The 27,968-nt window shown below is 56.3% G+C and overlaps 1 protein-coding gene across 1 annotated transcript in view; it reads left to right on the top strand.

The window, feature by feature from the left end:
* Positions 1 to 27,968, top strand: part of LOC122539266 (broad substrate specificity ATP-binding cassette transporter ABCG2-like) — an 80,337-nt gene that overhangs the window by 12,776 nt on the left and 39,593 nt on the right. Inside the window, exons 6-7 of the mRNA XM_087979827.1 lie at positions 731 to 814; positions 3,344 to 3,599. Of these exons, the coding sequence (XP_087835953.1) occupies positions 731 to 814; positions 3,344 to 3,599 (340 nt within the window). The remainder of the gene's footprint in view (positions 1 to 730; positions 815 to 3,343; positions 3,600 to 27,968) is intronic.

Below are 27,968 nucleotides of genomic sequence, written 5' to 3'. Positions count from 1 at the left end.
AACAGAGAGCTCGCCAGGGACTAGAATAATAACATCCAATTTCCTCTTCATCTGGCTGCTGGATAAATGAAAATAAATTAATTTTTAAAATGTTAAGTACCTTATTCATGATCAGAGAATCATAGAATCATTCAGTACAGAAAAAGCCCATCAGACAGTTGAGTCTATACCATCAAAAAGGCACTATTATGAATATGATGGAGAGAATTTTTCTCAGGAACAAACGGTATCCACTTGTGTGGCACAGATTTGCCTGAAATCCATTATATACTGTCATCTCCACAAATTTTATTTGAACATCTGCCAGCGCATTGTTCTCTTATCTATTCTCTCTCTCTCCTGGAATTATTTGTTCTGTATTTTTCTGAAGATCCTAATGAAATAACTCCACAGAGGCTGGTATCCCATCACCAAGTCCCCCTTTTATTTATATGGGGAGAGTCCTTCACACTGATCCAGCTCCCTCAGACCAGCTCTCAGAGTGAGCAGAACCTGTGACTCTCCTGTTTATTTATTTTTTTAATCTTATTTTTCTTCTGGACTCCCCTGTGTGTATCTGTCAGCCAGGGCTCTCTGATTGGACCAGATTAACAGCCCCAATCAGGGAACTCAGATTCTATGAGGTCCATCTGATTGATGTTGTCACAATCACTAAAACTTTAATAAGGATTGATAACAAATTTGTTGTCAGTTATGGAGGTTTAATATATTATTTCTTTTGTGATCGCAGGATACAAATTTCATGTGCATAGTAACCCTGTTGATGTTGTGCTTGATATCTTGTGCAAAGCTGCAGTAAATCAAATGGAGAATGGTATGTTCTAACAATGAGCAGCGTTCCATCATTTATTTAATAATTCCCTATACTGCTATTACTGCCACTTAAAAATAATGGGAGAAAGTGAGGGCTGCAGATGCTGGAGATCAGAGCTGAAAATGTGTTGCTGGAAAAGGCCTACTTGCGGAGCGTTTCAGAGAACACCTCTGGGACACCCAGACCAACCAACCCAACCACCCCGTGGCTCAACACTTCAACTCCCCCTCCCACTCCACCAAGGACATGCAGGTCCTTGGACTACTTTTATCTTAGCCTGCTGGACACACTTTCCTCATTCCTGAAGAAGGGCTTATGCCCGAAACATCAATTCTCCTGTTCCTTGGATGCTGCCTGACCTGCTGCGCTTTTCCAGCAACACATTTTCAGCATGTAAAAATAATACCCCTGTATCGCACACTTTTGGCTTTTCGATCCATCATTTATTTCATCCAGGTAAACAGAAAAGAGGGCAGTTTGAACGGTTTAAACTTTGTTCAAATCAATTCAGAAATCTGTGTGTCCACTAGAAGAGATCCACCCGACCAGGACTCTCATTTTAAATTCTATTATTGTTTCAAATCCCCCTCTGCCCTTCATATCCCTAACACCTCCTCCAGCCTCTACACCCCCTCCATATCTCTGTAACCCCCTCCATCCCCTACAGCCCATCCCTATCCTTGACACCTCCTCCAGCCTCTACACCCCCTCCATATCTCTGTAACCCCCTCCATCCCCTACAGCCCATCCCTATCCTTGACACCTCCTCCAGCCTCTACACCCCCTCCATATCTCTGTAACCCCCTCCATCCCCTACAGCCCATCCCTATCCTTGACACCTCCTCCAGCCTCTACACCCTCTCCATATCTCTGTAACCCCCTCCAGCCCCTACACTCCCTCCATATCTCTGTCACCTCCTCTAGCTCCTACATCCCTCCCTATCTGACACCTTCTCCAGCCCCTACACCCCCTCCCTATCTCCGTCAGCTCCTCCAGCCCCCTACACCCCCTCCATATCTCTGTCACCTCCTCCAGCCTCTACACCCCCTCCCTATTTCTGTAACCTCCTCTAGCCCCTACACCCCTCCCTATCTCTGTCACCTCCTCCAGCCCCCTACACTCCCTCCCTATAGCGAGGTTTGAGAAGATTTGTAGCTCAGGTTGAGGTTCTGCATGTAGGTTTGCTCGCTGAGCTGGAAAGTTCATTTTCAGACATTTTGTCACCATACTCGGTAACATCATCAGTGAGCCTCCGGATGAAGCAATGCTGATGATTCCTGCTTTCTATTTATATGTTTGGGTTTCCTTGGGTTGGTGATGTCATTTTCTGTTCTTTTGCTCAGGGGGTTGGTAAATGGGATCCAACTCCATGTGTTTGTTGATAGAGTTCCGGTTGGAATGCTATGCCTCTAGGAATTCTCGTGCGTGTCTCTGTTTGGCTTGTCCTAGGATGGATGTGTTGTCCCAGTCGAAGTGGTATCCTTCCTTATCTGTATGTAAGGATACTAGTGAGAGAGGGTCATGTCTTTTTGTGGCTAGTTGATGTTCATGTATCCTGGTGGCTGGTTTTCTGCCTGTTTGTCCAATGTAGTGTGTGTTACAGTTCTTGCTTGGCATTGTGTAAATGACATTAGTTTTTCTTGTTGTCTGTAAAGGGTCTTTCAAGTTCATTAGCTGTTGTTTTAGTGTGTTGGTGGGTTTGTGGGCTACCATGATACCAAGGAGTCTGAGTAGAGACCCTCCCTATCTCTGGAACCCCCTCCAGTCCCTACACCTCTCCCTATCTCTGTAACCCCCTCCAGCCTCTACACCCCTCCCTATCTCTGTCATCTCTGGTTGGCTGCCTCAGGGAAATGTTTGGAACAAATGGAGAAAGCTTTAGTTTGACTGGGTACCAGAAACAGATGGGTCCCAGTTGCTTGTATCAAGGCTCCTGATTGAATGGTGCAGTCCAGAGGGAGGCTATTTCACCCTTTGAGTCTCTGTAGGAGCTTGCTACCTTGTCGCACTCATTGCTCCCATTTCACTCAGCCCTCCTTTTTGAAGGGAGGATGTAATTGAGTTGGACACGGTTCTCAGGAGGTTTCCTGTATTTCAGCTGAACTGAGTGGTGTCTCTGATGAAGAGAGTTTGAACAGGCTGGCCTTCTACCCACTGGAGTTTAGAACAGTCAGGGACAACCTGCTTGAAGTGTGTAAGAGTCGACTCTGACAATTCCTCTTGTGGGTGAGTCCAGAGCTGGGGGGGCATGTGTTAAAAGTTAGGGAACTCCGTTTTAAGATACAGATGATGCGAATGATTTTCTCTGAGTTTTAGGCAAGTTTGGATTCTCTGCCTCAGAGGGTGGTGGGGGCAGAATCTTTGAATAATTTTATTGTTAGCAGCAGAGAGATTTCCATGACAGGGAATAGAGGGTTAGCAGTGGGATAAATGGGACAGTGGGATACCAGACGTACTGACTGGTTCAGGTTCTGCAATGGCAAGTGTATCAGTAATGCACTGAAGTGTTTCCTGACATTTCACTGTAGGTTTTGGACCCACTGGCCAGCAGGGAGACTCCACGATCTGTGAGACATTGCTGCGTTGGTATCACGCATCGACACATTTCAATCAGCTGATGACACAACTAGTGAAACTCTCTGATTATAGCCGGCTGCACCAGATCTTACATTCCCCAAATCACATCACACAGGCAACATCGTTCTCCCACCAGCTGAAATGGCTGGGCAGGCGGATTTTCAGAAAGTACCTGGGGGATCCACGTGTGCCAATTTTAACGGTAAGGTTCGGAGAGTTTCATTTGTAATCTGCGGGGTTTGCATTAGCTGCTGTAAGAATTAGGTTTAATAAATCTGTAGATGGGTCTCTGAGGGAAGGTGTGATGCTCTCAGGAGTACCCTGCTGAGGGAGGGAGGCATGTACAGCCAGCATCATGTACAGAGTGACAACAGACAGGAATCTCAGCAAAAGGGCCCACACTGGAATCTGATACAACAGACAGATTCTGACTGAACGAGGAGCAGGAGAGGCCTTTCTGTCCCCCCAATCTACCCCACTATGGTAAAGGATCACGGCCCCGCCAAACCAGGCCTCACCTCCTTCTCGATATCAGCTCCTCATTGACCTCATCTCCCCAACATTTCAAAACCGTACCCACCTCCAAAACTCTACCCACCTCCGAAACCGTACCCACCTCCGAAACCGTACCCACCTCCGAAACCGTACCCACCTCCAAAACTCTACCCACCTCCAAAACGGCACCCACCTCCAAAACCGTACCCACCTCCAAAACCGTACCCACCTCCAAAACCCTACCCACCTCCAAAACTGAACCCACCTCCAAAACCATACCCACCTCCAAAACTCTACACACCTCCAAAACTGTACCCACCTCCAAAACTGAACCCACCTCCAAAACCCTACCCACCTCCAAAACTGAACCCACATCCAAAACCATACCCACCTCCAAAACTCTACACACCACCAAAACTGTACCCACCTCCAAAACCGTACACACCTCCAAAACTGAACCCACCTCCAAAACCGTACCCACCTCCAAAACTGTACCCACCACCAAAACTGTACCCACCTCCGAAACCGTTCCCACCTCCAAAACTGAACCCACCTCCAAAACTGTACCCACCTCCAAAACTGTACCCACCACCAAAACTGTACCCACCTCCGAAACCGATCCCACCTCCAAAACTGTACCCACCTCCAAAACCGTACCCACATCTAAAACATTACCCACCTCCAAAGCTCTACCCACCTCCAAAACTCTACCCACCACCAAAACTGTACCCACCTCCGAAACTGTACGCACCACCAAAACTCTACCCACATCCAAAACTGTACCCACCTCCAAAACCGTACCCACCTCCAAAACCCTACCCACCTCCAAAACTGTACCCATCTCCAAAACCCTACCCACCACCAAAACTGTACCCACCTCCAAAACTGTACCCATCTCCGAAACCCTACCCACCTCCAAACCTCTACACACCTCCAAAACCGTACCCACCTCTAAAACATTACCCACCTCCAAAACTATAGCCACCTCCAAAACTGTACCCACCTCCAAAACCGTACCCACCGCCAAATCCCTACCCACCTCCAAATCCCTACCCACCTCCAAAACTCTACCCACCTCCAAAGCTCTACCCACTCCAACACCCTGCCCACCTCTAAAACTGTACACACCTCCAAAACCCTACCCACTTCCAAAACTCTAGCCCCCTCCAAAACCCTGCCCACCGCCAAAACCCTGCCCACTGCCAAAACCCTACCCACCTCCAAAACTGTACCCACCTCCAAAACCGCACCCACCTCCAAAACCGTACCCACCTCCAAAACCGTACCCACTTCGAAAACTGTATACACCTCGAAAACTGTACACACCGCCAAAACCCTACCCACCTCCAAAACTCTACCCACCTCCAAAACTGTACACACCTCCAAAACCCTACCCACTTCCAAAACTCTGCCCACCTCCAAAACCCTACCCACCTCCAAAACTGTACACACCTCCAAAACGCTACCCACTTCCAAAACACTGCCCACCTCCAAAACCCTACCCACTTCCAAATCCCACCCACCTCCAAAACTCTACCCACGTCCAAAACCCTACCCACCTCCAAAGCTGTATCCACCTCCATAACTGTGCCCACCTCCAAAACCCTACCCACCTCCAACACTGTACCCACCTCCAAAATCCTACCCACTTCCAAAACCCTACCCACCTCCAACACTGTACCCACCTCCAAAATCCTACCCACTTCCAAAACCCTACACACCTCCAAAACTGTACCCACCTCAAAACCCTACCCACATTCAAAACCTTACCCACCTCTAAAACTGTACCGACCGAGAGAACCCTACCCACCTCCAAAACCCTACCCCATCCAAAACCTTACCCGCCCACAAGCCCTACCCACCTCCAAAACTCTACCCACTGCCAAAACTATATCCACCTCCAAAACTGTACCCACCTCCAAAGCCCTACCCACCTCGAAGACTATACCCACCTCAAAACTCTACCCACCGTTAAAACTCTACCCATCTCCAATTCTGTACAGTTCCCACCCTACCCACCCCCAAAACTATAAAAATTTCCAAAACTCTACCCACCTCCAAAACTCTACCCACCTCCAAAACCCTACCCACCTCCATAACTGTAAAAACCTCCGAAACTGTACCCAACTCCAAAACTCTACCCATCTCCTAAACCCTACCCACCTCCAAAACTGTACCCACATCCAACACCTTACCCGCCTCCAAAACCCTACCCACCTCCAAAACTCTACCCACCTCCAAATCCATACCCATCGCCAAAACTGTATCCACCTCAAAAATTGTATCCACCTCCAAAACTCTACCCACCTCCAAAACTGTATACACCTCGAAAACTCTACCCACCACCAAAACTGTACCCACCTCCAAAACTGTACGCACCACCAAAACTCTACCCACCTCCAAAACTGAACCCACCTCCAAAACCGTACCCACCTCCAAAACCCTACCCACCTCCAAAACCGTACCCACATCTAAAACATTACCCACCTCCAAAGCTGTACCCACCTGCAAAACTCTACCCACCTCCAAAACCCTACTCACCCCCAAAACCGTACCCACCTCCAAAACCCTACCCACCTCCAAAACTGTACCCATCTCCAAAACCCTACCCACCACCAAAACTGTACCCACCTCCAAAACTGTACCCATCTCCGAAACCCTACCCACCTCCAAACCTCTACACACCTCCAAAACCGTACCCACCTCTAAAACTGTACCCACCTCCAAAACCATACCCACCTCCAAAACCCTACCCACATCTAAAACTCTAGCCACCTCCAAAACCCTGCCCACCGCCAAAACCCTACCCACCTCCAAAACTCTAGCCACCTCCAAAACCCTGCCCACTGCCAAAACCCTATCCACCTCCAAAACCGCACCCACCTCCAAAACCGCACCCACCTCCAAAACCGTACCCACTTCGAAAACTGTATACACCTCGAAAACTGTACACACCGCCAAAACCCTACCCACCTCCAAAACTCTACCCACCTCCAAAACTGTACACACCTCCAAAACCCTACCCACTTCCAAAACTCTGCCCACCTCCAAAACTCTACCCACCTCCAAAACTGTACACACCTCCAAAACCCTACCCACTTCCAAATTCCACCCACCTCCAAAACCCTACCCGCCTCCAAAACTGTACCCACCTCCAAAACCCTACCCACCTCCAAAGCTGTATCCACCTCCATAACTGTGCCCACCTCCAAAACCCTACCCACCTCCAACACTGTACCCACCTCCAAAATCCTACCCACTTCCAAAACCCTACACACCTCCAAAACTGTACCCACTTCAAAACCCTACCCACATTCAAAACCTTACCCACCTCTAAAACTGTACCGACCGAGAGAACCCTACCCACCTCCAAAACCCTACCCCATCCAAAACCTTACCCGCCCACAAGCCCTACCCACCTCCAAAACTCTACCCACTGCCAAAACTATATCCACCTCCAAAACTGTACCCACCTCCAAAACCCTACCCACCTCGAAGACTATACCCACCTCAAAACTCTACCCACCGTTAAAACTCTACCCACCTCCAATTCTGTACAGTTCCCACCCTACCCACCCCCAAAACTATAAAAATTTCCAAAACTCTACCCACCTCCAAAACTCTACCCACCTCCAAAACCCTACCCACCTCCATAACTGTAAAAACCTCCGAAACTGTACCCAACTCCAAAACTCTACCCACCTCCTAAACCCTACCCACCTCCAAAACTGTACCCACATCCAACACCTTACCCGCCTCCAAAACCCTACCCACCTCCAAAACTCTACCCACCTCCAAATCCATACCCATCGCCAAAACTGTATCCACCTCAAAAATTGTATCCACCTCCAAAACTCTACCCACCTCCAAAACCTACCCACCTCCAAAACTCTACCCACCTCCAAAACTGTATACACCTCGAAAACTCTACCCACCTCCAAAACTCTACCCACCTCCAAAGCTATACACACCTCCAAAACTGTACCCACCTCCAAAACCCTACACACCTCCAAAACCCTACCCACCTCCAAAACGCTACCCACTGCCAAAGCTATATCCACCTCCAAAACTGTACCCACCTCCAAAACCCTACCCACCTCGAAGACTATACCCACCGCCAAAACCCTACCCACATCCAAAACCCTACCCACGTCCTAAGCTATACCCAACACCAAAACCCTACCCACCTCCAAAACCGTACCCACCTGCAAAACCATACCCTCCTCCACACCATAGTTACCTCCAAGACCCTACCCACCTCCAACACAGTACCCACTTCCAAAACCCTACCCATCTCCAAACCTGTACCCACCTCAAAACCCTACCCATTTTCAAAACCCCACCCACCTCCAAAACTCTACCCACCTCCAAAACAATACCCACCTCCAAAATGCTACCCACCTCCAAAACTGTACCCACCTCCAAAACTGTACACACCTCCAAAACTGTAACCACATCCAAAACCTTACCCGCCTCCAAAACCGTACCCACCTCCAAAACTCCACACACCGCCAAAACAGTACCCACCTCCAATTCTGTACACACCTCCAACACTGTACCCACCTCCAGAACCTTACCCACCTCCAAAACCCTACCCCCTCCAAAAGCCTACCCACCTCCAAAAGCCTACGCACCTTCAAAACTGTACCCACCTCCAAAACCCTACCCACCCCCAAAACCCTACACATGTCCAACACCATACCCACCTCCAAAACTGTATCCACCTCCAAAACTGTATCCACCTCCAAAACTCTACCCACCTCCAAAACCGTACCCACCTCCAAAACTCTACCCACCTCCAAAACCGTACCCACCTCCAAAACTCTACCCACCTCCAACACCCTACTCACCTCCAAACCTCTACCCACCTCCAAAACCCTACCCACCTCCAAAACTCTACCCACCTCCAAAACTGTACCCACCTCCAAAACTCTACCCACCTCCAACACCCTACCCACCTCCAAACCTCTACCCACCTCCAAAACCCTACCCACCTCCAAAACTGTACCCACCTCCAAAACTGTACCCTCCTCCAAAACTATATCCACCTCTAAAACTGTACCCACCTCCAAAACTATATCCACCTCCAAAACTATACCCACCTCTAAAACTGTACCCACCTCCAAAACCGTACCCACCTCCAAAATTGTACCCACCTCCAAAGCTGTACCCACCTCCAAAACCCTACCCACTTCCAAAACTCTACCCACCTCCAAAACCCAACCCACCTCCAAAACTCTACCCACCTCCAAAACTCTACCCACCTCCAAAACCTAAAACCCTCAGAAACTGTACCCAACTCCAAAACTCTACCGAACTCCTAAACCCTACCCACCTCCAAAACTGTACCCACCTCCAAAACCCTACCCACCTCCAAAACTCTACCCACCTCCAAATCCCTACCCACCTCAAAAACCGTATACACTCGAAAACTGTACCCACCTCCAAAACTGTACCCACCTCCAAAACTGTACCCACCTCCAAAACCGTACCCATCTCCAAAACTGTATCTACCTCCAAAACCCTACCCATCTCCAAAACTGTACCCACCTCCAAAACCCTACCCATCTCCAAAACTGTATCCACCTCCAAAACCCGAACCACTTCCAAGACTATACCTACCACCAAAACCCTACCCACCTCCAAAACCCTACTCGCCTCCTAAACTATACCCAACACCAAAATCCTACCCACCTCCAAACCTGTACCCACCTCCAAAACTGTACCCACTGCCAAAGCCCTACCCACCTCCAAAACCCTACCCACCTCCATAACTGTTCTCACCTCCAAAACTGTACCAACCTCCAATACCCTACCCCCCTCCAAAACCCTACCCACCTCCACTTTAAATACTCTCTGGTTGAGTCTCCGCCACCCTTGGGCGAAGAATTCCAGACAATTACCCTCTTCTGGGAGAACAAATTCCTTTGCATCTCAATTTTAAACAAGTGTCCCCTTATTCTCTAACTGTGTTCCCTTGTCTGAGATTCCACCCCCACCCCAAAACTGGTGGGAACATCATCTCACCCTGTCCCCTGGCAAGCCCCTCAGAACTTTGTACATTTCAATGCGATCACCCTCAGCTCACGAAACTCTGACCAATAAAGGCTGACCCTATTTAACTGTTCTTGATAACTTAAGATGTGGAGTCGCTGGTGTTGGACTGGGATGGACAAAGTCAAAATTCACACAACACCAGGTTATAGTCTAACGGGTTTATTGGAAATCACAAGCTTTCGGAGCGCTGCCCCTTTGTCAGTTGAGAGGAAGGGAGGATATATTGGAAATACAACTGATGTGAATTTACTTAACATACCTAGATAGCTTGTTAAGTCACACACTCACACCCAAACACCCACACACACCCACACAAACACCCACACACACCCACCCACACAAACACCCACACACCCACACACACACCCACACACCCAAACATCCACACACACACACACACACACACACACACCCACACACCCACACACACACCCCCACACCCAAACATCCCCACACACACACACCCACATACCCACACACACACCTACACACCCAAACATACACACACACACACACACACACACCCCCACACCCAAACATCCCCACACACACACACACACACACACCCACACACCCACATACCCACACACACACACACACACACACACACACACACACACACACACACACACACACACCCCCACACCCAAACATCCCCACACACACACACACACACACACCCACACACCCACATACCCACACACACACACACACACACACAGACGTCTATGGGGTGAATTTGCATTTGCTGATTTGAATTTTCAGATACATTCAAAAAGCACATTATCAATTGTTTTAATTAGGTTAAGAAACGTTAAAATGTTAGACAATAGTTGCTAAACCATGCTAAACTTTATTAGTAAATGAAGTTAAAAAGTCACACCACACCAGGTTATAGTCCAACAGGTTTATTTAGAAGCACTAGCTTTCGGAGCGTCGCTCCTTCAGGTGGCTGCTGCTCCGAAAGCTCGTGCTTCCCAATAAACCTGTTGGACTATAACCTGGTGTGGTGTGATTTTTTAACTTTGTCCCCAGTCCAACACCAGCTCCTCCACATCATTAGTAAATGAAGAAATAGCAATTCTCAGACTCAATGAAACATACTGGGGATTTCCTGCCAGATTGAGTTTGAACTCAATGCTCTAGAAACGGGATGGTGTGTGTATTCCTGTGGAGCCTCTCCCTGTACAGCCTAACAATCCCAGTCCTGTCTTTGGGCTCTCTGTTCGGGTGGGTAAGGGATAGGTCAGCGGAAGAGCAAAGAATTTACCAAAGGAGAAGAGAAATTGGGAGGGGGGAGGTGGAGGGAGAGCACGTGGTATGTGTTTGCAAAACTAACTACTTCCAACCAACCAGGATGCCAGAGTCTTACCATTGGGGTTATTTTGGAAGTCATTCTAACCAGCCTGTTCAGAGAGTTTATAACACATCTGGAAACATGCTCAGAGGTAAAGCTCCATCCCCTGTGTTACATGGTTCCCCCACCAAGAACTCTCGTGTACCTCACCCTGCTTTTCATTACAGCATTACTTTAATGTGACCAAATTTTCATCAAATTCCAGTTTGTAATTGATGAACGAATGATGGAGGGCACCACAGTTAGTGAAAAAATCATGAACAAGTTGCAATTCAACAAAACTGCTGATCCCAGCTGCTGAGTTCATGCATACGAGGGCTATCAGGGATGGTGGCTGTACGAATACTCCATGGTGACATCAAAACATAGAGAATAGCAACAGGAGTAGGCCATTCTGCTCCACCGTTCAATGGAATCGTGGCTGACCATCCAACTCAGTCCCCACCTTCTCCCCATCATCCCTTTCATCCTTGTAGCCATCAGAATGATAACCACCTACTCCTTTTGACGGGGTTTGTAGCTGCTAGGGGCCAATAAACAATTGCAGAGGCATGTTAATGTGCCGATGTGTGTAAACCCAGAGAGCACCATCACGAGAGACACTGAGAGTTAACACTGAGAACGCCTGGAATTCCCACAAATGTGGAGTTGGGAAAAGAGCTGTAACGTGTTTAAGGAAAGACTCATACTTCTTCAGGCTACCCAAACCTGACAGCCGATAAAAACAATAACAATGTGCAGTCATTGTTATTGTATAGGAATGCAACAGCCAATTATCGCACAGTAAGATCCCACACACCAAAATGGGATGATGCCAAGGTAATCTCTTTTCGATCCAGGTGAGTTAAGGGGTAGATATTGAGCAGGGGATATCAGGGAGAGTGCTCTGTCTCCTCCCTCCCTTTCGGAAACAGTAACTGGGGAATTGTTAACATCGACCTGAGAGAGCAGCAGAGTTTCAGGTCAATGTCGATCTGAAAGAAGGATTTTAACAAGTTTAGACACATCATCGGAATGTCAGAAGTTATTGTTATTGTTTGTTTCAATCGTTTGGGCAGGTCGAGGTGCACTGATAGCTCTTTGGTTGGCTCTAGATAACAATTGGAGTGTTACTGTGTCTGGTTATGGGATGTGCCTTTTACCGAATGAAGACCAATCGTGTGGGACTCCACAACCGGTCAGTATGATTCACGGACAAGGAGAGAGGGACAGGGAGCGCTCCAATAACCCGGGGACAGGGCGAGCTCCGATAACACGGGGACAGGGAGCGCTCCGATAACACGGGGACAGGGAGCGCTTCGATAACACGGGGACAGGGAGAGCTGCGATAACACGGGGACAGGGAGAGCTCCGATAACACGGGGACAGGGAGAGCTCCGGTAACACGGGGACAGGGAGACAGCGCTCCGATAACACGGGGACAGGGAGACAGCGCTCCGATAACACGGGGACAGGGAGACAGCGCTCCGATAACACGGGGACAGGGAGACAGCGTTCCGATAACACGGGGACAGGGAGACAGCGCTCCGATAACACGGGGACAGGGAGCGCTCCGATAACACGGGGACAGGGAGACAGCGCTCCGATAACACGGGGACAGGGAGACAGCGCTCCGATAACACGGGGACAGGGGGCGACCCGATAACACGGGGACAGGGAGACAGCGCTCCGATAACACGGGGACAGGGAGACAGCGCTCCGATAACACGGGGACAGGGAGCGCTCCGATAACACGGGGACAGGGAGACAGCGCTCCGATAACACGGGGACAGGGAGACAGCGCTCCGATAACACGGGGACAGGGAGAGCTCCGATAACACGGGGACAGGGAGCGCTCCGATAACACGGGGACAGGGAGACAGCGCTCCGATAACACGGGGACAGGGAGCGCTCCGATAACACGGGGACAGGGAGACAGCGCTCCGATAACACGGGGACAGGGAACAGCGCTCCGATAACACGGGAACAGGGAGACAGCGCTCCGATAACACGGGGACAGGGAGCGCTCCGATAACACGGGGACAGGGAACAGCGCTCCGATAACACGGGGACAGGGAGACAGCGCTCCGATAACACGGGGAGAGGGAGCGCTCCGATAACACGGGGACAGGGAGAAAGCGCTCCGATAACACGGGGACAGGGAGAACTCCGATAACACGGGGACAGGGAGACAGCGCTCCGATAACACGGGAACAGGGAGCGCTCCGATAACACGGGGACAGGGAGAAAGCGCTCCGATAACACGGGAACAGGGAGCGCTCCGATAACACGGGGACAGGGAGACAGCGCTCCGATAACACGGGGACAGGGAGAGCTCTGATAACACGGGGACAGGGAGAAAGCGCTCCGATAACACGGGGACAGGGAGAACTCCGATAACACGGGGACAGGGAGACAGCGCTCCGATAACACGGGGACATGGAGCGACCCGATAACACGGGGACAGGGAGACAGCGCTCCGATAACACGGGGACAGGGAGAGCTCTGATAACACGGGGACAGGGAGAAAGCGCTCCGATAACACGGGGACAGGGAGAGCTCCGATAACACGGGGACAGGGAGACAGCGCTCCGATAACACGGGGACAGGGAGACAGCGACCCGATAACACGGGGACAGGGAGAGCTCCGATAACACGGGGACAGGGAGACAGCGCTCCGATAACACGGGGACAGGGAGACAGCGACCCGATAACACGGGGACAGGGAGAGCTCCGATAACACGGGGACAGGGAGACAGCGACCCGATAACACGGGGACATGGAGCGACCCGATAACACGGGGACAGGGAGCGCTCCGATAACACGGGGACAGGGAGCGCTCCGATAACACGGGGACAGGGAGACAGCGCTCCGATAACACGGGGACAGGGAGCGCTCCGATAACACGGGGACAGGGAGACAGCGCTCCGATAACACGGGGACAGGGAGAGCTCCGATAACACGGGGACAGGGAGCGCTCCGATAACACGGTGACAGGGAGCGCTCCGATAACACGGGGACAGGGAGCGCTCCGATAACACGGGGACAGGGAGACAGCGCTCCGATAACACGGGGACAGGGAGCGCTCCGATAACACGGTGACAGGGAGCGCTCCAATAACACGGAGACAGGGAGAGCTCCGATAACACGGGGACAGGGAGAGCTCCGATAACACGGGGACAGGGAGCGCTCCGATAACACGGGGACACGGAGCGCTCCGATAACACGGGGACAGGGAGAGCTCCGATAACACGGGGACAGGGAGCGCTCCGATAACATGGGGACAGGGAGACAGCGCTCCGATAACACAGGCACAGGGAGAGCTGCGTTAACACGGGGACAGGGAGCGACCCGATAATACGGGGACAGGGAGCGCTCCGATAACACGGGGACAGGGAGCGCTCCGATAACACGGGGACAGGGAGCGACCCGATAACACGGGGACAGGGAGCGCTCCGATAACACGGGGACAGGGAGACAGCGCTCCGATAACACGGGGACAGGGAGAGCTCCGATAACACGGGCACAGGGAGACAGCGCTCCGATAACACGGGGACAGGGAGAGCTCCGATAACACGGGGACAGGGAGAGCTCCGATAACACGGGGACAGGGAGACAGCGCTCCGATAACACGGGGACAGGGAGCGCTCCGATAACACGGGGACAGGGAGCGACCCGATAACACGGGGACAGGGAGACAGCGCTCCGATAACACGGGGACAGGGAGAGCTCCGATAACACGGGGACAGGGAGACAGCGCTCCGATAACACGGGGAGAGGGAGCGACCCGATAAAACGGGGACAGGGAGCGCTCTGATAACACGGGGACAGGGAGACAGCGCTCCGATAACACGGGGAGAGGGAGCGCTCCGATAAAACGGGGACAGGGAGCGCTCTGATAACACGGGGACAGGGAGACAGCGCTCCGATAACACGGGGAGAGGGAGCGACCCGATAACACGGGGACAGGGAGACAGCGCTCCGATAACACGGGGACAGGGAGCGACCCGATAACACGTGGACAGGGAGAGCTCCGATAACACGGGGACAGGGAGACAGCGCTCCGATAACACGGGGACAGGGAGACTGCGCTCCGATAACACGGGGACAGGGAGAGCTCCGATAACACGGGGACAGGGAGGGCTCCGATAACACAGGGACAGGGAGCGACCCGATAACACGGGGACAGGGAGGGCTCCGATAACACAGGGACAGGGAGCGACCCGATAACACGGGGACAGGGAGAGCTCCGATAACACGGGGACAGGGAGGGCTCCGATAACACAGGGACAGGGAGCGACCCGATAACACGGGGACAGGGAGAGCTCCGATAACACGGGGACAGGGAGAGCTCCGATAACACGGGGACAGGGAGCGACCCGATAACACAGGGACAGGGAGGGCTCCGATAACACGGGGACAGGGAGCGACCCGATAACACGGGGACAGGGAGACAGCGCTCCGATAACACGGGGACAGGGAGCGCTCCGATAACACGGGGACAGGGAGACAGCGCTCCGATAACACGGGGACAGGGAGCGACCCGATAACACGTGGACAGGGAGAGCTCCGATAACACGGGGACAGGGAGAGCTCCGATAACACGGGGACAGGGAGCGACCCGATAACACGTGGACAGGGAGAGCTCCGATAACACGTGGACAGGGAGCGACCCGATAACACGGGGACAGGGAGCGACCCGATAACACGGGGACAGGGAGAGCTCCGATAACACGGAGACAGGGAGAGCTCCGATAACACGGGGACAGGGAGAGCTCCGATAACACGGGCACAGGGAGAGCTCCGATAACACGGGGACAGGGAGCGCTCCGATAACACGGGGACAGGGAGACAGCGCTCCGATAACACGGGGACAGGGAGACAGCGCTCCGATAACACGGGGACAGGGAGCGACCCGATAACACGGGGACAGGGAGAGCTCCGATAACACGGAGACAGGGAGAGCTCCGATAACACGGGGACAGGGAGAGCTCCGATAACACGGGCACAGGGAGAGCTCCGATAACACGGGGACAGGGAGCGCTCCGATAACACGGGGACAGGGAGACAGCGCTCCGATAACACGGGGACAGGGAGAGCTCCGATAACACGGGGGCAGGGAGCGCTCCGATAACACGGTGACAGGGAGACAGCGCTCCGATAACACGGGGACAGGGAGAGCTCCGATAACACGGGGACAGGGAGAGCTCCGATAACACAGGGACAGGGAGCGCTCCGATAACACGGGGACAGGGAGCGCTCCGATAACACGGGGACAGGGAGAGACCCGATAACACGGGGACAGGGAGCGCTCCGATAACACGGGGACAGGGAGCGCTCCGATAACACGGGGACAGGGAGCGCTCCAATAACACAGGGACAGGGAGCGCTCCGATAACACGGGGACAGGGAGAGCTCCGATAACACGGGGACAGGGAGCGCTCCGATAACACGGGGACAGGGAGACAGCGCTCCGATAACACGGGGACAGGGAGAGCTCCGATAACACGGGGACAGGGAGCGCTCCGATAACACGGGGACAGGGAGCGCTCCGATAACACGGGGACAGGGAGCGACCCGATAACACGGGGACAGGGAGCGACCCGATAACACGGGGACAGGGAGAGCTCCGATAACACGGGGACAGGGAGAGCTCCGTTAACACGGGGACAGGGAGACAGCGCTCCGATAACACGGGGACAGGGAGCGCTCCGATAACACGGGGACAGGGAGAGCTCCGATAACACGGGGACAGGGAGACAGCGCTCCGATAACACGGGGACAGGGAGACAGCGCTCCGATAACACGGGGACAGGGAGACAGCGCTCCGATAACACGGGGACAGGGAGAGCTCCGATAACACGGGGACAGGGAGAGCTCCGTTAACACGGGGACAGGGAGACAGCGCTCCGATAACACGGGGACAGGGAGCGCTCCGATAACACGGGGACAGGGAGCGCTCCGATAACACGGGGACAGGGAGAGCTCCGATAACACGGGGACAGGGAGAGCTCCGATAACACGGGGACAGGGAGCGACCCGATAACACGGGGACAGGGAGCGACCCGATAACACGGGGACAGGGAGAGCTCCGATAACACGGGGACAGGGAGAGCTCCGTTAACACGGGGACAGGGAGACAGCGCTCCGATAACACGGGGACAGGGAGCGCTCCGATAACACGGGGACAGGGAGAGCTCCGATAACACGGGGACAGGGAGCGACCCGATAACACGGGGACAGGGAGCGACCCGATAACACGGGGACAGGGAGAGCTCCGATAACACGGGGACAGGGAGCGACCCGATAACACGGGGACAGGGAGCGACCCGATAACACGGGGACAGGGAGAGCTCCGATAACACGGGGACAGGGAGCGCTCCGATAACACGGGGACAGGGAGAGCTCCGTTAACACGGGGACAGGGAGACAGCGCTCCGATAACACGGGGACAGGGAGAGCTCCGATAACACGGGGACAGGGAGACAGCGCTCCGATAACACGGGGACAGGGAGACAGCGCTCCGATAACACGGGGACAGGGTGCGCTCCGATAACACGGGGACAGGGAGAGCTCCGATAACACGGGGACAGGGAGAGCTCCGATAACACGGGGACAGGGAGACAGCGCTCCGATAACACGGGGACAGGGAGAGCTCCGATAACACGGGGACAGGGAGACAGCGCTCCGATAACACGGGGACAGGGAGAGCTCCGATAACACGGGGACAGGGAGACAGCGCTCCGATAACACGGGGACAGGGAGAGCTCCGATAACACGGGGACAGGGAGACAGCGCTCCGATAACACGGGGACAGGGAGCGCTCCGATAACACGGGGACAGGGAGAGCTCCGATAACACGGGGACAGGGAGAGCTCCGATAACACGGGGACAGGGAGACAGCGCTCCGATAACACGGGGACAGGGAGCGCTCCGATAACACGGGGACGGGGAGACAGCGCTCCGATAACACGGGGACAGGGAACAGCGCTCCGATAACACGGGGACAGGGAGCGCTCCGATAACACGGGGACAGGGAGCGCTCCGATAACACGGTGACAGGGAGACAGCGCTCCGATAACACGGGGACAGGGAGCGCTCCGATAACACGGGGACAGGGAGACAGCGCTCCGATAACACGGGGACAGGGAGAGCTCCGATAACACGGGGACAGGGAGAGCTCCGATAACACGGGGACAGGGAGACAGCGCTCCGATAACACGGGGACAGGGAGCGCTCCGATAACACGGGGACGGGGAGACAGCGCTCCGATAACACGGGGACAGGGAGCGCTCCGATAACACGGTGACAGGGAGACAGCGCTCCGATAACACGGGGACAGGGAGCGCTCCGATAACACGGGGACAGGGAGACAGCGCTCCGATAACACGGGGACAGGGAGCGCTCCGATAACACGGGGACAGGGAGACAGCGCTCCGATAACACGGGGACAGGGAGACAGCGCTCCGATAACACGGGGACAGGGAGAGCTCCGATAACACGGGGACAGGGAGACAGCGCTCCGATAACACGGGGACAGGGAGCGCTCCGATAACACGGGGACAGGGAGAGCTCCGATAACACGGGGACAGGGAGCGACCCGATAACACGGGGACAGGGAGCGACCCGATAACACGGGGACAGGGAGAGCTCCGATAACACGGGGACAGGGAGAGCTCCGATAACACGGGGGCAGGGAGCGCTCCGATAACACGGGGACAGGGAGAGCTCCGATAACACGGGGACAGGGAGACAGCGCTCCGATAACACGGGGACAGGGAGCGCTCCGATAACACGGGGACAGGGAGAAAGCGCTCCGATAACACGGGGACAGGGAGAACTCCGATAACATGGGGACAGGGAGAGCTCCGATAACACGGGGACAGGGAGACAGCGCTCCGATAACACGGGGACAGGGAGACAGCGCTCCGATAACACGGGGACATGGAGCGACCCGATAACACGGGGACAGGGAGAGCTCCGATAACACGGGGACAGGGAGACAGCGCTCCGATAACACGGGGACAGGGAGACAGCGCTCCGATAACACGGGGACAGGGAGACAGCGACCCGATAACACGGGGACAGGGAGAGCTCCGATAACTCGGGGACAGGGAGACAGCGATCCGATAACACGGGGACAGGGAGACAGCGCTCCGATAACACGGGGACAGGGAGACAGCGCTCCGATAACACGGGGACAGGGAGACAGCGACCCGATAACACGGGGACAGGGAGAGCTCCGATAACCCGGGGACAGGGAGCGACCCGATAACACGGGGACAGGGAGACAGCGCTCCGATAACACGGGGACAGGGAGTGCTCCGATAACACGGGGACAGGGAGACAGCGCTCCGATAACACGGGGACAGGGAGCGACCCGATAACACGGGGACAGGGAGACAGCGCTCCGATAACACGGGGACAGGGAGAGCTCCGATAACACGTGGACAGGGAGACAGCGCTCCGATAACACGGGGACAGGGAGCGACCCGATAACACGGGGACAGGGAGAGCTCCGATAACACGGGGACAGGGAGACAGCGCTCCGATAACACGGGGACAGGGAGACAGCGCTCCGATAACACGGGGACAGGGAGACAGCGACCCGATAACACGGGGACAGGGAGAGCTCCGATAACTCGGGGACAGGGAGACAGCGATCCGATAACACGGGGTCAGGGAGACAGCGCTCCGATAACACGGGGACAGGGAGACAGCGCTCCGATAACACGGGGTCAGGGAGACAGCGCTCCGATAACACGGGGACAGGGAGCGACCCGATAACACGGGGACAGGGAGACAGCGCTCCGATAACACGGGGACAGGGAGAGCTCCGATAACACGGGGACAGGGAGACAGCGCTCCGATAACACGGGGACAGGGAGCGCTCCGATAACACGGGGACAGGGAGAGCTCCGATAACACGGGGACAGGGAGACAGCGCTCCGATAACACGGGGACAGGGAGCGCTCCGATAACACGGGGACAGGGAGAGCTCCGATAACACGGAGACAGGGAGAGCTCCGATAACACGGGGACAGGGAGACAGCGCTCCGATAACACGGGGACAGGGAGAGCTCCGATAACACGGGGTCAGGGAGACAGCGCTCCGATAACACGGGGACAGGGAGAGCTCCGATAACACGGGGACAGGGAGCGACCCGATAACACGGGGACAGGGAGACAGCGCTCCGATAACACGGGGACAGGGAGACAGCGCTCCGATAACACGGGGACAGGGAGAGCTCCGATAACACGGGGACAGGGAGAGCTCCGATAACACGGGGACAGGGAGACAGCGCTCCGATAACACGGGGACAGGGAGCGCTCCGATAACAAGGGGACAGGGAGCGCTCCGATAACACGGAGACAGGGAGAGCTCCGATAACACGGGGACAGGGAGACAGCGCTCCGATAACACGGGGACAGGGAGAGCTCCGATAACACGGGGACATGGAGCGCTCCGACAACACAGGGACAGGGAGACAGCGCTCCGATAACACGGGGACAGGGAGACAGCGCTCCGATAACACGGGGACAGGGAGCGCTCCGATAACACGGTGACAGGGAGCGCTCCGATAACACGGGGACAGGGAGCGCTCCGATAACACGGGGACAGGGAGACAGCGCTCCGATAACACGGGGACAGGGAGCGCTCCGATAACACGGTGACAGGGAGCGCTCCGATAACACGGAGACAGGGAGAGCTCCGATAACACGGGGACAGGGAGAGCTCCGATAACACGGGGACAGGGAGCGCTCCGATAACACGGGGACACGGAGCGCTCCGATAACACGGGGACAGGGAGAGCTCCGATAACACGGGGACAGTGAGCGCTCCGATAACATGGGGACAGGGAGACAGCGCTCCGATAACACTGGCACAGGGAGAGCTCCGTTAACACGGGGACAGGGAGCGACCCGATAATACGGGGACAGGGAGCGCTCCGATAACACGGGGACAGGGAGCGCTCCGATAACACGGGGACAGGGAGCGACCCGATAACACGGGGACAGGGAGCGCTCCGATAACACGGGGACAGGGAGACAGCGCTCCGATAACACGGGGACAGGGAGAGCTCCGATAACACGGGCACAGGGAGACAGCGCTCCGATAACACGGGGACAGGGAGAGCTCCGATAACACGGGCACAGGGAGACAGCGCTCCGATAACACGGGGACAGGGAGAGCTCCGATAACACGGGGACAGGGAGAGCTCCGATAACACGGGGACAGGGAGACAGCGCTCCGATAACACGGGGACAGGGAGAGCTCCGATAACACGGGCACAGGGAGACAGCGCTCCGATAACACGGGGAGAGGGAGCGACCCGATAAAACGGGGACAGGGAGACAGCGCTCCGATAACACGGGGACAGGGAGCGCTCCGATAACACGGGGACAGGGAGCGCTCTGATAACACGGGGACAGGGAGACAGCGCTCCGATAACACGGGGACAGGGAGAGATCCGATAAAACGGGGACAGGGAGACAGCGCTCCGATAACATGGGGACAGGGAGCGCTCCGATAACACGGGGACAGGGAGCGCTCTGATAACACGGGGACAGGGAGAGCTCCGATAACACGGAGACAGGGAGACAGCGCTCCGATAACACGGGCAGAGGGAGCGACCCGATAACACGGGGACAGGGAGAGCTCCGATAACACGGGGACTGGGAGACAGCGCTCCGATAACACGGGGACAGGGAGCGCTCCGATAACACGGGGACAGGGAGAGCTCCGATAACACGGGGACAGGGAGACAGCGCTCCGATAACACGGGGACAGGGAGACAGCGCTCCGATAACACGGGGACAGGGAGCGCTCCGATAACACGGGGACAGGGAGACAGCGCTCCGATAACACGGGGACAGGGAGCGCTCCGATAACACGGGGACAGGGAGCGCTCTGATAACACGGGGACAGGGAGACAGCGCTCCGATAACACGGGGACAGGGAGAGCTCCGATAACACGGGGACAGGGAGCGACCCGATAACACGGGGACAGGGAGACAGCGCTCCGATAACACGGGGAGAGGGAGAGCTCCGATAACACGGGGACAGGGAGACAGCGCTCCGATAACACGGGGACAGGGAGCGCTCCGATAACACGGAGACAGGGAGACAGCGCTCCGATAACACGGGGACAGGGAGACAGCGCTCCGATAACACGGGGACAGGGAGCGCTCCGATAACACGGAGACAGGGAGACAGCGCTCCGATAACACGGGGAGAGGGAGAGCTCCGATAACACGGGGACAGGGAGACAGCGCTCCGATAACACGTGGACAGGGAGCGCTCCGATAACACGGGGAGAGGGAGAGCTCCGATAACACGGGGACAGGGAGCGCTCCGATAACACGGAGACAGGGAGACAGCGCTCCGATAACACGGGGACAGGGAGCGCTCCGATAACACGGGGACAGGGAGACAGCGCTCCGATAACACGGGGACTGGGAGAGCTCCGATAACACGGGGACAGGGAGACAGCGCTCCGATAACACGTGGACAGGGAGCGCTCCGATAACACGGGGAGAGGGAGAGCTCCGATAACACGGGGACAGGGAGCGCTCCGATAACACGGAGACAGGGAGACAGCGCTCCGATAACACGGGGACAGGTAGCGCTCCGATAACACGGGGACAGGGAGCGCTCCGATAACACGGGGACAGGGAGACAGCGCTCCGATAACACGGGGACAGGGAGAGCTCCGATAACACGGGGACAGGGAGACAGCGCTCCGATAACACAGGGACAGGGAGAGCTCCGATAACACGGGGACAGGGAGACAGCGCTCCGATAACGCGGGGACAGGGAGAGCTCCGTTAACACGGGGACAGGGAGACAGCGCTCCGATAACACGGGGACAGGGAGATAGCGCTCCGATAACACAGGCACAGGGAGAGCTCCGTTAACACGGGGACAGGGAGCGACCCGATAACACGGGGACAGGGAGCGCTCCGATAACACGGGGACAGGGAGCGCTCCGATAACACGGGGACAGGGAGACAGCGCTCCGATAACACGGGGACAGGGAGACAGCGCTCCGATAACACGGGGACAGGGAGAGCTCCGATAACACGGGGACAGGGAGCGCTCCGATAACACGGGGACAGGGAGCGCTCCGATAACACGGGGACAGGGAGACAGCGCTCCGATAACACGGGGACAGGGAGAGCTCCGATAACACGGGGACAGGGAGACAGCGCTCCGATAACACGGGGACAGGGAGCGCTCCGATAACACGGGGACAGGGAGACAGCGCTCCGATAACACGGGGACAGGGAGAGCTCCGATAACACGGGGACAGGGAGAGCTCCGATAACACGGGGACAGGGAGCGACCCGATAACACGTGGACAGGGAGAGCTCCGATAACACGGGGACAGGGAGCGACCCGATAACACGTGGACAGGGAGAGCTCCGATAACACGGGGACAGGGAGCGCTCCGATAACACGGGGACAGGGAGACAGCGCTCCGATAACACGGGGACAGGGAGACAGCGCTCCGATAACACGGGGACAGGGAGAGCTCCGATAACACGGGCACAGGGAGACAGCGCTCCGATAACACGGGGACAGGGAGACAGCGCTCCGATAACACGGGGACAGGGAGAGCTCCGATAACACGGGGACAGGGAGCGCTCCGATAACACGGGGACAGGGAGACAGCGCTCCGATAACACGGGGACAGGGAGCGCTCCGATAACACGGGGACAGGGAGACAGCGCTCCGATAACACGGGGACAGGGAGCGCTCCGATAACACGGGGACAGGGAGACAGCGCTCCGATAACACGGGGACAGGGAGCGCTCCGATAACACGGGGACAGGGAGACAGCGCTCCGATAACACGGGGACAGGGAGCGACCCGATAACACGGGGACAGGGAGAGCTCCGATAACACGGGGACAGGGAGCGACCCGATAACACGGGGACAGGGAGAGCTCCGATAACACGGGGACTGGGAGAGCTCCGATAACACGGGGACAGGGAGCGACCCGATAACACGGGGACAGGGAGAGCTCCGATAACACGGGGACAGGGAGAGCTCCGATAACACGGGGACAGGGAGAGCTCCGATAACACGGGGACAGGGAGACAGCGCTCCGATAACACGGGGACAGGGAGAGATCCGATAACACGGGGACAGGGAGACAGCGCTCCGATAACACGGGGACAGGGAGATAGCGCTCCGATAACACGGGGACAGGGAGACAGCGCTCCGATAACACGGGGACAGGGAGACAGCGCTCCGATAACACGGGGACAGGGAGCGCTCTGATAACACGGGGACAGGGAGACAGCGCTCCGATAACACGGGGACAGGGAGAGCTCCGATAACACGGGGACAGGGAGACAGCGCTCCGATAACACGGGGACAGGGAGAGCTCCGATAACACGGGGACAGGGAGACAGCGCTCCGATAACACGGGGACAGGGAGCGCTCCGATAACACGGGGACAGGGAGCGCTCCGATAACACGGTGACAGGGAGAGCTCCGATAACACGGGGACAGGGAGACAGCGCTCCGATAACACGGGGACAGGGAGCGCTCCGATAACACGGGGACAGGGAGACAGCGCTCCGATAACACGGGGACAGGGAGACAGCGCTCCGATAACACGGGGACAGGGAGCGCTCCGATAACACGGTGACAGGGAGAGCTCCGATAACACGGGCACAGGGAGACAGCGCTCCGATAACACGGGGACAGGGAGAGCTCCGATAACACGGGCACAGGGAGACAGCGCTCCGATAACACGGGGAGAGGGAGCGACCCGATAACACGGGGACAGGAAAAGCTCCGATAACACGGGGACAGGGAGACAGCGCTCCGATAACACGGGGACAGGGAGAGATCCGATAAAACGGGGACAGGGAGACAGCGCTCCGATAACACGGGGACAGGGAGCGCTCCGATAACACGGGGACAGGGAGCGCTCTGATAACACGGGGACAGGGAGACAGCGCTCCGATAACACGGGGACAGGGAGAGATCCGATAAAACGGGGACAGGGAGACAGCGCTCCGATAACATGGGGACAGGGAGCGCTCCGATAACACGGGGACAGGGAGCGCTCTGATAACACGGGGACAGGGAGACAGCGCTCCGATAACACGGGGAGAGGGAGCGACCCGATAACACGGGGACAGGGAGAGCTCCGATAACACGGGGACTGGGAGACAGCGCTCCGATAACACGGGGACAGGGAGACAGCGCTCCGATAACACGGGGACAGGGAGCGCTCCGATAACACGGGGACAGGGAGCGCTCCGATAACACGGGGACAGGGAGAGCTCCGATAACACGGGGACAGGGAGACAGCGCTCCGATAACACGGGGACAGGGAGACAGCGCTCCGATAACACGGGGACAGGGAGCGCTCCGATAACACGGGGACAGGGAGACAGCGCTCCGATAACACGGGGACAGGGAGCGCTCCGATAACACGGGGACAGGGAGCGCTCTGATAACACGGGGACAGGGAGACAGCGCTCCGATAACACGGGGACAGGGAGAGCTCCGATAACACGGGGACAGGGAGCGACCCGATAACACGGGGACAGGAAGACAGCGCTCCGATAACACGGGGACAGGGAGACAGCGCTCCGATAACATGGGGACAGGGAGCGACCCGATAACACGGGGACAGGATGACAGCGCTCCGATAACACGGGGACAGGGAGCGCTCCGATAACACGGGGACAGGGAGACAGCGCTCCGATAACACGGGGACAGGGAGAGCTCCGATAACACGGGGACAGGGAGACAGCGCTCCGATAACACGGGGACAGGATGACAGCGCTCCGATAACACGGGGACAGGGAGCGCTCCGATAACACGGAGACAGGGAGACAGCGCTCCGATAACACGGGGAGAGGGAGAGCTCCGATAACACGGGGACAGGGAGACAGCGCTCCGATAACACGGGGACAGGGAGCGCTCCGATAACACGGAGACAGGGAGACAGCGCTCCGATAACACGGGGACAGGGAGACAGCGCTCCGATAACACGGGGACAGGGAGCGCTCCGATAACACGGAGACAGGGAGACAGCGCTCCGATAACACGGGGAGAGGGAGAGCTCCGATAACACGGGGACAGGGAGACAGCGCTCCGATAACACGGGGACAGGGAGACAGCGCTCCGATAACACGGGGACAGGGAGCGCTCCGATAACACGTGGACAGGGAGCGCTCCGATAACACGGGGAGAGGGAGAGCTCCGATAACACGGGGACAGGGAGACAGCGCTCCGATAACACGGGGACTGGGAGCGCTCCGATAACACGGGGACAGGGAGCGCTCCGATAACACGGGGACAGGGAGCGCTCCGATAACACGGGGACAGGGAGACAGCGCTCCGATAACACGGGGACTGGGAGAGCTCCGAAAACACGGGGACAGGGAGACAGCGCTCCGATAACACGTGGACAGGGAGCGCTCCGATAACACGGGGAGAGGGAGAGCTCCGATAACACGGGGACAGGGAGCGCTCCGATAACACGGAGACAGGGAGACAGCGCTCCGATAACACGGGGACAGGTAGCGCTCCGATAACACGGGGACAGGGAGCGCTCCGATAACACGGGGACAGGGAGACAGCGCTCCGATAACACGGGGACAGGGAGAGCTCCGATAACACGGGGACAGGGAGACAGCGCTCCGATAACACAGGGACAGGGAGAGCTCCGATAACACGGGGACAGGGAGACAGCGCTCCGATAACGCGGGGACAGGGAGAGCTCCGTTAACACGGGGACAGGGAGACAGCGCTCCGATAACACGGGGACAGGGAGAGCTCCGATAACACGGGGACAGGGAGACAGCGCTCCGATAACACAGGCACAGGGAGAGCTCCGTTAACACGGGGACAGGGAGCGACCCGATAACACGGGGACAGGGAGCGCTCCGATAACACGGGGACAGGGAGCGCTCCGATAACACGGGGACAGGGAGACAGCGCTCCGATAACACGGGGACAGGGAGCGCTCCGATAACACGGGGACAGGGAGCGCTCCGATAACACGGGGACAGGGAGACAGCGCTCCGATAACACGGGGACAGGGAGAGCTCCGATAACACGGGGACAGGGAGACAGCGCTCCGATAACACGGGGACAGGGAGCGCTCCGATAACACGGGGACAGGGAGACAGCGCTCCGATAACACGGGGACAGGGAGACAGCGCTCCGATAACACGGGGACAGGGAGCGCTCCGATAACACGGGGACAGGGAGAGCTCCGATAACACGGGGACAGGGAGAGCTCCGATAACACGGAGACAGGGAGCGACCCGATAACACGTGGACAGGGAGAGCTCCGATAACACGGGGACAGGGAGCGACCCGATAACACGTGGACAGGGAGAGCTCCGATAACACGGGGACAGGGAGCGCTCCGATAACACGGGGACAGGGAGACAGCGCTCCGATAACACGGGGACAGGGAGACAGCGCTCCGATAACACGGGGACAGGGAGACAGCGCTCCGATAACACGGGGACAGGGAGAGCTCCGATAACACGGGCACAGGGAGACAGCGCTCCGATAACACGGGGACAGGGAGACAGCGCTCCGATAACACGGGGACAGGGAGAGCTCCGATAACACGGGGACAGGGAGCGCTCCGATAACACGGGGACAGGGAGACAGCGCTCCGATAACACGGGGACAGGGAGCG

This window comes from Chiloscyllium plagiosum, unplaced genomic scaffold, assembly GCF_037043375.1.
Source record: "Chiloscyllium plagiosum isolate Xiang-an unplaced genomic scaffold, Cpla_swu_hap1 HiC_scaffold_36, whole genome shotgun sequence".
Lineage (NCBI taxonomy): Eukaryota > Metazoa > Chordata > Chondrichthyes > Orectolobiformes > Hemiscylliidae > Chiloscyllium > Chiloscyllium plagiosum.
Note: the sequence above shows the minus strand (reverse complement) of the source record. Positions and strands in the feature narration are given on the sequence as shown.